A 12,500-nucleotide genomic window follows, 5' to 3' on the forward strand; every position below is an offset into this window, starting at 1 on the left:
ATGTGCTACAACTATGCATTCATACTTGCAGGTTCATATTCTAAACTGTTTATAGTCTATAATCTGTTACAGTACAGACTCACTAATCAACATGAGAGATGTTTTTCTGCTAAAGACAAACTGAAAATAAAACTATTAAACAAGCACTGTAAAACTATTTGTGATTTACCTGCAACATCTGTATGATTACCCTCATTAAATAAATAGCTGATTAGCAAACAGTAGACTAGCATGCGCTAGTTATACACTTACATCGCAATATCATCAGTGACTTATGTACACTCGGCTACATTCGTCCATCCTGTCTATATATTTCATTATACAACAGAGAAAACAGCCTTCGGCTAAACGTGCAATATAACTGACCTTGTGGCTGTTGATAAATGCATTAAGAAGGAACATTAATGCCTAGACAGTGAGAACACACACCACATACAGTTATATATGGTTGGGATGGTTAGAAACCTGCTGCAAAATCAGACTAAAAACAGGCATGGCTTGTTTATTTCTATTCCTATAAGGAGTATACAGTAATAGATTCGTTATATATTCCTATATCTATCACTAGAGGGAGGCAGAGAGCAGCCAGCTCAGCTTCTGACCCAGAGTGAGGCAGAGAGAACCCTCTGAGTTATGATCAGTGATAAACAGGAGGGTAGAATGAAGCTTTTAAATTAATGACCCATTGAAATTAAAAATGACTTTTACTCGTACACATGGGGAGGGATCCGTGATTTCCAGTACAATATAATTTCTTTCTTTCAAACTGTTCACACACATAAAATTATCAATACACACACACCATATACTGTAGTAACATTTTCAATACACACATACAAACCACAACTCTGATATCCACACACACACACACGGTTTTGTCTGCATCATTTATTCAGTTGGCCTGCAGCGTTCTATAATACCGCAGAATCAGAAAAAAGGAAAAGCGTGGATTTCCTCCAGAGGATAAACCTGAGAAAATATTTTACACATTTCAGAAATGTTTTTAAAAACTCAATGTTTTGAAACCTTGTCAACAAAATAAAAGCCTGTTAACACAGAACGCATGATTTTACACTTAAACACCACGTTTAATCACTTAAATATGGCAGTTTGAACGGGTTTCACTGGGGACAGTTTTGTCCTTAAGGTCCTGAGTGTAACTATGTTGTGCACTTAGTTTAAAATAGATTTATGAAAGCAAATGAGGGTGAAATATTAAAATCCCAATAAAAACACACACCTTCCGCTAAATTTATTCTGTTTACATCAACACAAAATGATTTAAACAAACAAAATGAAAAAGATAAAAATGTCCATCAGGACACACAAGGATTACATAACGGTGCTCGTGACTTGAACTGGATTTTTTCCCCTTAAGTAAGTGTTTGTGTGTGTAAGTGTGTGTGTGTGTGTGTGTACTTCATCAGTGCAGAAGCTGCTCGTGCTGCCTGGGTTGCTACTCTGAGACAGGGGGAAGCCACACCCCCTATCACCACTTCAGCCACACCCACAAACGCTGGACCAATCGGGAACAGACGCACACCTGCCGGCTGCCTAACGCGCGCGTGCGCGCCCACACACACACACACACACACACACACACACGCACAGAGAGACATGTAAGATACAAAGCACATCACATATTACTCAGGAACATGTGGTGAGTGTGTATGACAGTATTTTGTAAGCACTCGTGTGTGTGTGTGTGTGTGTGTGTGTGTGCGCGTTACTTCTCCAGTACAGCTGTAAGCAGCTGTAGTCCTCGTTTCGGTACTTCAAAGTTAGACATCTTCAGTGACGCCTTCAAACTGCGCACCACTGACTCAACACCTAACACACACACACACACACACAGTGATTACTATTATTTTATTATGTGTTAGTTCCAGCTTATTGCATTACAACAGTTTTAACCGAGCTTATCTTACATTAGCATGAGCATGACTGTCTGTAGATGTAGTCAGGTGTGTTGGTAGTCAGGTGTGTTGGTAGTCAGGTGTGTTGGTAGTCAGGTGTGTTTGTAGTCAGGTGTGTTGGTAGTTGGTAGTCAGGTGTGTTTGTAGTCAGGTGTGTTTGTAGTCAGGTGTGTTGGTACTTGGTAGTCAGGTGTGTTTGTAGTCAGGTGTGTTTGTAGTCAGGTGTGTTGGTAGTCAGGTGTGTTGGTAGTCAGGTGTGTTGGTAGTCAGGTGTGTTGGTAGTTGGTAGTCAGGTGTGTTTGTAGTCAGGTGTGTTTGTAGTCAGGTGTGTTGGTACTTGGTAGTCAGGTGTGTTGGTGGTCAGGTGTGTTTGTAGTCAGGTGTGTTTGTAGTCAGGTGTGTTGGTAGTCAGGTGTGTTGGTAGTCAGGTGTGTTTGTAGTCAGGTGTGTTGGTAGTTGGTAGTCAGGTGTGTTTGTAGTCAGGTGTGTTTGTAGTCAGGTGTGTTGGTAGTTGGTAGTCAGGTGTGTTGGTAGTCAGGTGTGTTGGTAGTCAGGTGTGTTGGTAGTCAGGTGTGTTGGTAGTCAGGTGTGTTGGTAGTCAGGTGTGTTGGTAGTCAGGTGTGTTGGTAGTTGGTAGTCAGGTGTGTTGGTAGTCAGGTGTGTTTGTAGTCAGGTGTGTTTGTAGTCAGGTGTGTTTGTAGTCAGGTGTGTTTGTAGTCAGGTGTGTTGGTAGTCAGGTGTGTTTGTAGTCAGGTGTGTTGGTAGTTGGTAGTCAGGTGTGTTTGTAGTCAGGTGTGTTTGTAGTCAGGTGTGTTTGTAGTCAGGTGTGTTTGGTGTGTTTGTAGTCAGGTGTGTTTGGTGTGTTTGTAGTCAGGTGTGTTGGTAGTCAGGTGTGTTGGTAGTCAGGTGTGTTGGTAGTCAGGTGTGTTGGTAGTCAGGTGTGTTTGTAGTCAGGTGTGTTTGTAGTCAGGTGTGTTTGTAGTCAGGTGTGTTCTGATTGGACACCTGATCAAATCTGAACGGACCAGGACACTCACCGTACACAGAGTGGCACTGAGAGAAAAACACCGGGTCTTCACACAGCAGCAACACACAGCTGTACACACACCACAGGAGCACGTCATTACTGCAGCTCAAACGCTCAAACAGGAACTCTGACACACACACACACACACACACACACACACACACACACACACACACACAGAGTCATCGTCCAGGTTTTGATTCAGTATGGGCGGCTGTGATTGGTGGAGTGTGTGTGTGTGGTACCTGGTATGTCGTTGTGTATGAAGGAGGTGCAGTACTGAGTGGAGTGATTCAGTACAGCACACACACACTGCACACTGCACACCTGCACAGACTCATCACTACTCAACAACAACTGCACACACACACACACACACATCAGCATCGGAAGTGTTATCATCAATACAAAGCAACATTTCACACTAATGTAAAAAGTCACGCTTTAAACTGTGTGTGAGTGTGTGTGTATCTGAGTGTGTGTGTATCTGAGTGTGTGTGTATCTGAGTGTGTGAACCTCTTTAATATAAGAGGTAGTGAACAGTGCTGGAGCTCTGGATGCTGTGTGTGTGTGTGTGTGTGTGTATCTGAGTGTGTGTTTGTGTGTGTGTGAGTGTGTGAGAGTGTGTGAGATTGTGTACCCTCTTTAATATGAGAGGTAGTGAACAGTGCTGGAGCTCTGCTGTGTGTGTGTGTGTGTATCTGAGTGTGTGTGTGTGTGTGTGTGTGTATCTGAGTGTGTGTGTGTGTGTGTGTGTGTGTGTGTGAGTGTGTGTGAGTATGTGAGAGTGTGTGAGATTGTGTACCCTCTTTAATATGAGAGGTAGTGAACAGTGCTGGAGCTCTGCTGTGTGTGTGTGTATCTGAGTGTGTGTGTGTGTGTGTGTGTGTGTGTGTGAGTGTGTGTGAGTGTGTGAGAGTGTGTGAGATTGTGTACCCTCTTTAATATGAGAGGTAGTGAACAGTGCTGGAGCTCTGCTGTGTGTGTGTGTATCTGAGTGTGTGTGTGTGTGTGTGTGTGTGTGTGTGTGTGTGTGTGAGTGTGTGTGAGTGTGTGAGATTGTGTACCCTCTTTAATATGAGAGGTAGTGAACAGTGCTGGAGCTCTGGATGCTGTGTCTCTTCTCCCCGATTCATCAGAAAACACACCGTCTCTCCTGAGCGCAGCATCAGTAACAGCAGCCCTAAAGACACACACACACACACACACACACACCTCTTTATTTAAACCCACAGAATAAACACAACTGGAGTGTCAGTGTGTTTATCTAATATAAACCCCACACACACACCGAGGCAGTTGATGATGAGTTGGTGTGAGCAGGCGTCTGTGAGTGTGTGTAGCAGTAACACACACACTCTTTCCCTGAGTGCATGCGGGAGAGAACGAAGCGCCGCCTCCGACTCCCACACACCACGGAACACGTAACACACCTCCGCCTTCAGCTCCTCATCTGCACTCACCATCCACACACACATACTCTCCAACACACACACTGCAGAGAGAGAGAGGGTTTACACACACACACTCTCCAACACACACACTCTCCAACACACACACTGCAGAGAGAGGGTTTACACACACACACTCTCCAACACACACACTGCAGAGAGAGAGAGGGTTTACACACACACACACTCTCCAACACACACACTCTCCAACACACACACTGCAGAGAGAGAGAGGGTTTACACACACACACTCTCCAACACACACACTCTCCAACACACACACTGCAGAGAGAGGGTTTACACACACACACTCTCCAACACACATACTCTCCAACACACACACTGCAGAGAGAGAGAGGGTTTACACACACACACTCTCCAACACACACACTGCAGAGAGAGAGAGAGGGTTTGCACACACACACACTCTTCAAAACACACATTGCAGAGAGAGAGGTTTTACACACACACACACACACGCTCCAATACACACACTGCACACACACAGAGGGTTACACACACACTCTCCAAAACACACACTGCACACACACAGAGGGTTACACACACACTCTCCAACACACACACTGCACACACACAGAGGGTTACACACACACTCTCCAACACACACACTGCAGAGAGAGAGAGGGTTTACACACACTCTCCAATACACACACTGCAACACACACACACAGAGAGGGCTTACACACACTGCACACACACACACACAGTAACACAGACAGTAAATGTATGAAAGTATTTACACGTATCATTTAAACATGTGTAGATCAATACATACACATCAGTTAAATAATCACAATATACAATCAAAAATCACATCTACAATAACATACACATTCACACTACACTAACACACATGGAGAGAGTGTGTAGAGTGTGTGTGTGTATGTGTTCTCACAGTGTGAGGTGGACAGCATGTGGGCTACTGCAGGAAAAGCATCCAGCAATTTACCCAGAAACGTTACACACACCAGGAACCACTTCACCTCACACAGCTGGGGGAGAGAGAGAGTATTCATTTAATAACAGTCATATAATGGGTGTGTGTGTGGGTGTTTAAGTGTGTGTGTTTATGTGTGTATGTGTGTATTTATGTGTGTGTATGTTTATGTGTGTGTGTGTTTGAGTGTGTGTGTCTGTTTATGTATGTGTGTGTTTATGTGTGTGTGTGTGTGTGTGTGTGTGTGTAAATCACCTGTGTTTGGAGCTGATCCATCACATGTTGCACTAACTGCTCTGTCTTCAGATCCAACAGCAGCTGAACCAGCACTGAAACACACACACACCTAATTTACACAGACACAGATGTGACAGTGGCAGTATAGAGTCTATGTCAACATGTACAAATATATACTGTGTGCTTCCAGATGTGTCCACATCACACACTCTCACACACACACACACACACACACAAACACACACACACTGCACTGCATCATGAACATGGTGTAGTTTCAGACCTACGCTATTTCTCCTCTCACCCTGCATGACTTTATCCAGAACAGAGGGATCTTCCACACACTGCAGCAGCTCTACACACACACACACACACACACACACACACACACACACACACACACACAGCATGTCATGTGTACTATTGAGCTCTGGGTATTACTAGTTACCATGACAACCACACATTTACTGGCTGTAGCTGCATCATAAACATACAACACCTGCATCATCTCACACACACACACACACACACACCATATACTGTAGTACTGCAAATAGTATGGATTACAGTATTAAACTATTCCCACACACTTAATGTGGTAGCATGTGGTTTAGGACGTGACCTATGGAGGGACCGTAATAATATTGTGTGGTTTAGGACGCGGCCCATGGAGGGGCCGTAATAATATTGTGTGGTTCAGGATGTGACCCATGGAGGGACCGTAATAATATTGTGGTTTAGGACACGGCCGATAGAGGGACCGTAATAATATTGTGGTCTAGGATGCAGCCGATAGAGGGACCGTAATATTATTGTGTGGTTTAGGACGCGGCCCATGGAGGGACCATAATAATATTGTGTGGTTCAGGACGTGACCCATGGAGGGACCGTAATAATATTGTGGTTTAGGACACGGCCGATAGAGGGGCCGTAATAATATTGTGTGGTTCAGGACGCAGCCATGGAGGGGCCGAAATAATATTGTGTGGTTCAGGACGTGACCCATGGAGGGACCGTAATAATATTGTGGTTTAGGACGTGGCCGATGGAGGGACCGTAATAATATTGTGTGGTTTAGGACAAGGCCGCTCATAAATACTCTTCTCTTTATCCACGTTTAAGTAGGTGGATGTAAACACATTAATGAGGGTCAGATGTGTGTGTGTGTGTAAGTGTTTCTTACTGAGTAATGAGGAGGTGAAATGCACACACACTCGGTCATCCTGCTGCAGGATTTCCCTCATCACTCCTTCAGTCTTCAGCATCTCTCCTACACCAGTCAGAGCCACTGACTTACGCACGACCTACACACACACACACACACACACACACACACACACACACACACACCTCAGTTCCACAGGTCACACCTGTAAGTTTCTTGAGGAGTCAGATCAGGTGTGTTTGAGGACACCTGATATAAAAAGGTGATATAATTAGAGATGGATATTTCATAATATATTGTTATATTATTATTACTCAGGATTAAATTAAATATTTAAATCTATATAATATAATTAACAGTTTAAATACATCTACATTCCAACAGTAATAATGAATTAATAAAATGAGTGAAATAGAGGATAATTACCGACACGTCCTGGCTGTCCATCAGCTCGATGACGCACGCGACACACACCCTGAGGCTCGCGCCCGCTCCGACATCATGTCCTGTTCCCGCGCACCACCGCGGATCGTGTCTGTGGTGAATCTTCTCATACACCACGTCTACAGTCGCCATTTTACCTTCCTGTTAATAAATAAACAAACACTATAACCCGGATGAAGGTTATACTGGCCTTAATATTTACCTCAGATTTCACTTAATAGCTAAAATGATCAAAAACAGTCCAATTTTCTCTCACCTCACACAGCTAGCTAACGGCTAACGGCTCTCACTTCACACAGCTAGCTAACGGCTAAAGACTCACCTCACACAGCTAGCTAACGGCTAACGACTCTCACCTCACACTGCTAGATATCGGCTAAAGACTCACCTCACACAGCTAGCTAACGGCTAAAGACTCTCACCTCACACAGCTAGCTAACGGCTAAAGACTCTCACCTCACACAGCTAGCTAACGGCTAACGGCTCTCACCTCACACAGCTAGCTAACGGCTAACGGCTCTCACCTCACACAGCTAGCTAACGGCTAACGACTCTCACCTCACACAGCTAGCTAACGGCTAACGACTCTCACCTCACACAGCTAGCTAACGGCTAACGACTCACCTCACACAGCTAGCTAACGGCTAACGGCTCTCACCTCACACAGCTAGCTAACGGCTAACGACTCTCACCTCACACAGCTAGCTAACGGCTAACGCCTCTCACCTCACACAGCTAGCTAACGGCTAACGACTCTCACCTCACACAGCTAGCTAACGGCTAACGACTCTCACCTCACACAGCTAGCTAACGGCTAAAGACTCTCACCTCACACAGCTAGCTAACGGCTAACGACTCTCACCTCACACAGCTAGCTAATGGCTAACGACTCTCACCTCACACAGCTAGCTAACGGCTAACGACTCTCACCTCACACAGCTAGCTAACGGCTAATGACTCTCACCTCACACAGCTTGCTAACGGCTAAGACTCTCACCTCACACAGCTAGCTAACGGCTAACGACTCTCACCTCACACAGCTTGCTAACGGCTAAGACTCTCACCTCACACAGCTAGCTAACGGCTAACGACTCTCACCTCACACAGCTTGCTAACGGCTAACGACTCTCACCTCACACAGCTAGCTAACGGCTAACGACTCTCACCTCACACAGCTAGCTGACGGCTAATGACTCTCACCTCACACAGCTAGCTAACGGCTAATGACTCTTACCTCACACTGCTAGATAAAGGATAACGGATAAAGACTCTCACCTCACACAGCTAGATAAAGGATAAAGACTCTCACCTCACACAGCTAGCTAATGGCTAACGGATAAAGACTCTCACCTCACACTGCTAGCTAACGGCTAATGACTCTCACCTCACACAGCTAGATAAAGGATAACGGAAAAAGACTCTCACCTCACACAGCTAGCTAACGGCTAACGGATAAAGACTCTCACCTCACACTGCTAGCTAACGGCTAATGACTCTCACCTCACACAGCTAGATAAAGGATAACGGATAAAGACTCTCACCTCACACTGCTAGCTAACGGCTAATGACTCTCACCTCACACAGCTAGATAAAGGATAAAGACTCTCACCTCACACAGCTAGATAAAGGATAAAGACTCTCACCTCACACAGCTAGATAAAGGATAAAGACTCTTACCTCACACAGCTAGATAAAGGATAAAGACTCTCACCTCACACAGCTAGATAAAGGATAAAGACTCTCACCTCACACTGCTAGCTAACGGCTAATGACTCTCAGCTCACACTGCTAGATAAAGGATAAAGACTCTCACCTCACACAGCTAGATAAAGGATAAAGACTCTCACCTCACACAGCTAGCTAACGGATAAAGACTCTCACCTCACACAGCTAGATAAAGGATAAAGACTCTCACCTCACACAGCTAGATAAAGGATAAAGACTCTCACCTCACACAGCTAGATAAAGGATAAAGACTCTCACCTCACACTGCTAGATAAAGGATAAAGACTCTCACCTCACACATTAAATAGCGGCTAGAAATACAATAACCTATTGCATATGGTTTCAAGTACTAAACAGTTTAAAATACAAGATCTGTAATCACATTAAATACAAGTTTAAATAACTTTTCAGTTCGTGTCACAGAAGCACCGGTCTCGGGTCTCCGGGATGGTGAGAGTGCCGATCTGACTCCACCCCTAGCCCGCCCCGCCCCGCCCCGCCCCATACACATGATGACGCAATCACAGAACCCGGAAGTGCAATGTTCTCCATTGCTCCATATAAATCCTTATTTTAATGAATAAATTCTCCTGCAACCTCTGTATGAAAAATATAAACTACACACGTACTGTAAACACACACACACACACACACACACACACATATATATATATATATATATATATATATTATATAAATGACACATTTCTAAATGTGATTATGATAAATTACAAACATGATTATGTAACCTCCACTGGTCACAGGTCACAATATTTACGTTTTTACATGGCTTTGATCCAAAATTCTCATTTTTGTCTATTAACATGAAATTTGTAATAGAATGAATACTCATTATTTATAACGTTTTCATAACATCACACTTACAGTATTTAACATTAGTATTTAATATCAGAGTATTTCACTTCAGCTTTCATTTTAACATTAATATACATTTTATTTCGTTTTCAAATAATATATAATATCATATTCTTTTGTTGTCTTTTAAGCACTGATATTATTCTATATCATTTTTACATTAATACAAACACATATTACACTTTATTTCTCATTTGTATTGACCGTATTAATACTGGTGATGTTACAATGTAATAGTATCACTGTAATATTATACTTATATATTATATTTTGTATATATAACATTATAATATATTGTAAATCTTCCCCACAGTTATATACGCGCACTCATACTGTAATTAGTAGGCTATGCTTATGAACACTATTGGTCGCTTTTAGTCCGGGCGACGATGACGTCACGGGGCCAGACCTTTCAGCGGATGCGCGAGCTCACCCGACAGTGCACCGGTGCTTGGTGCGCGCGCGAGTGAATGACATCATGGCAGCATCGCAATGTACCGAGGCGTCCGGAGGTGAGTGAGACAGTGAGACAGGAAGAAAGAGAGTGAGACAGGCTCTCTTTATCCTGCAGGGTTTATTCTATTATATTATATTATATTCTAACACAGCGCGCGAGTCCCTCAGAGGAGGAGCATGCTGCATCATATTTCAGCGCACGCGAGGTCTAATGCGAGAAAAAGAAATACATGTCAATAATCAGATGTGAAATACCTGCATGCAACCCACACGGGCACGCGCACATGCACGAGCTCAAACACCTGCGCGCGCAATGCGACCTGCACTTCATGTTCACCCTGAGCTGTACATCTGAAAACCTGTATTCTGTGTAGAGATAGAGGCGGGTTTTATTAAATAAATAGCTGAAACAGAATAGTAAATAACCCCCAAATAACGCGCGTGCTAATCTGATATCCCACCTGCATCTTCGGTCTATAGCTGCTTTTAAGGGTTAGCATGAACAAAAACACATAAATTAGCCTATTATTCTTGCAGAAGAAAAAAAAAAACATCAATAGAAACCCTCCGAGAATTTGTAATGGTGTTAATGGTTATAATGGGAATTGTAATAGTTTTAATGGAAACTGTAATGGTCCCTGTGGGTCTCTAATGGTAATTTGGTGCCTTCTATGGTGGCATGTTATGTCTATTGGATACCATTAAGGACCTATAATGGTAATGGTTTTAATGGTTAGCTGATGGTTTGTAATGGTATTTGTAGTGGAAACCGTTATAATTTCTCTGATGGTTTCTGTTGTGTTTTTTTCAGCAAGGTTGTTGTTATTATTATTATTATTATTATTATTATTATTATTATTATTAAGAAAGGGTGGGGTGATCTTACAATTGCACACCTGATATGTATTGTGACATCATCACAACAGATTAGCCAGTGATAGCTAGTGCATTTGGCTAGCTGTGTAATGTTTAAAAGTGTTTCTATACGCAGTGGATCTATACATCTATAGTGTCTTTATTATGACATACAGATTAGCTCCGCCCCAGACAGAACTCCTGGACATACTGTAGGTAGTTTTAGCTACTGCAGTAGAGGTAACCGTAGCTAAGTTAATGTTAGCTCAATGCTGACTATCTTAACTAATATTACTACACCTTTAATAGTGTGATTCAGAACCAGTAGACTGCAGAAATGATGTCATACAAGTGAGTTTTCGACTGGCTGATTAAAATGAACTTTAGCTTAAGCTGTGTTGACCCAGAGAGTTGTGTTGAGTTGTGTCGACCGGCACAGTCAGGGCATTTAATGATATAAACTGCATTTCTGAGACATTACCACTGTATAAAACAACCTTAAATATACTATGCTAAGCTAATATTAGGTGTGCAGCATCATACTCCTCATGCTGTGTGTGTGTGTGTGTGTGTGTGTGTGTGTGTGTGTGAATTCTTCTCCTCAGACAGTGTGTGTGTTGCGGATCTGCGGATTGTCCTGTTGGGCCGGACCGGTTCTGGTAAAAGCTCCACAGGAAACACCATTCTGGGAAAGTCCGTGTTTCAGAGAGACATCTCCCCGCTGTCCATCACTCAGCAGTGTGTACAAGCCTGTGGTGAGGTGGAGGGGCGGAGCCTGCAGGTGATTGACACTCCAGGTTTTTTCCACACTTGTATGTCATCAGAGGAGGTGTGTGCTGAGGTGGCACGGGGCATGGTGGATCTCTCCGCTCCTGGACCTCACGCACTTCTGTTAGTCCTGAAACCGGGAAAATTAACTTCAGAGGAGCGCATGACTCTGGAGTGGATCGGAACCGTTTTGGGTTCAGCGGCCCTCAAACACACTGTGCTCGTCCTCACGCACGCTGACCAACTGCACGACAAACCTGCAGAGAGCTTTCTACAGGAGAGCAAGGAACTCTGGGAATTCATGCGGTTGTGTGAGGACAGGATTCACATGCTCGATAACACAAAACCTGAAGATCGAGCACAAGCAAGCGAGCTGGTGAAGAAAATCGAGGCCATGGTGGAGAGGAATGAGGGGAAGTGGTATATCTGTGAGAGAAGGATTCTGGGAGAAAAGGAGCAGGGGCAGAGGAGAGAGAAAGGAGAGGATGAGAAAGAGAGGAGGAAGAAAGCCGAGCATGAGTTCTGGTGTGAGTTAGTGACTGCCATGGGGAAGGGGGCGCTGGAGAGCTCCGGCGTTCTGGACAAAGGGAAGGGGAAAGGGAAAAAAGGTAAAGTGGTGCA

The 12,500-nt window shown here is 43.9% G+C and overlaps 2 protein-coding genes across 2 annotated transcripts in view; one reads left to right on the plus strand and one right to left on the minus strand.

Annotated features, from left to right (window-relative positions):
• LOC108272482 (meiosis inhibitor protein 1) overlaps positions 1-9,383 on the minus strand; it is an 18,374-nt gene extending 8,991 nt beyond the window's left edge. Inside the window, exons 1-12 of the mRNA XM_053684013.1 lie at positions 9,217-9,383; positions 7,182-7,340; positions 6,774-6,894; positions 5,895-5,945; positions 5,609-5,682; positions 5,312-5,408; positions 4,236-4,439; positions 4,012-4,127; positions 3,189-3,300; positions 2,954-3,070; positions 1,731-1,830; positions 1,420-1,554 (exon numbers count right to left, since the gene is read on the minus strand). Of these exons, the coding sequence (XP_053539988.1) occupies positions 1,420-1,554; positions 1,731-1,830; positions 2,954-3,070; positions 3,189-3,300; positions 4,012-4,127; positions 4,236-4,439; positions 5,312-5,408; positions 5,609-5,682; positions 5,895-5,945; positions 6,774-6,894; positions 7,182-7,340; positions 9,217-9,225 (1,295 nt within the window). The 5' untranslated portion in view covers positions 9,226-9,383. The remainder of the gene's footprint in view (positions 1-1,419; positions 1,555-1,730; positions 1,831-2,953; positions 3,071-3,188; positions 3,301-4,011; positions 4,128-4,235; positions 4,440-5,311; positions 5,409-5,608; positions 5,683-5,894; positions 5,946-6,773; positions 6,895-7,181; positions 7,341-9,216) is intronic.
• A 2,236-nt stretch (positions 9,384-11,619) lies between these two features.
• The window catches only part of LOC108272507 (GTPase IMAP family member 7), a gene marked incomplete at its 5' end in the record, with an annotated part of 1,630 nt that continues 749 nt past the window's right edge, over positions 11,620-12,500 (plus strand). Inside the window, one exon of the mRNA XM_017480952.3 lies at positions 11,620-12,500. This exon is cut by the window's right edge and continues 749 nt beyond it. Within this exon, the coding sequence (XP_017336441.2) occupies positions 11,620-12,500 (881 nt within the window).

Source organism: Ictalurus punctatus, chromosome 12, assembly GCF_001660625.3.
Source record: "Ictalurus punctatus breed USDA103 chromosome 12, Coco_2.0, whole genome shotgun sequence".
Taxonomy (NCBI): domain Eukaryota; kingdom Metazoa; phylum Chordata; class Actinopteri; order Siluriformes; family Ictaluridae; genus Ictalurus; species Ictalurus punctatus.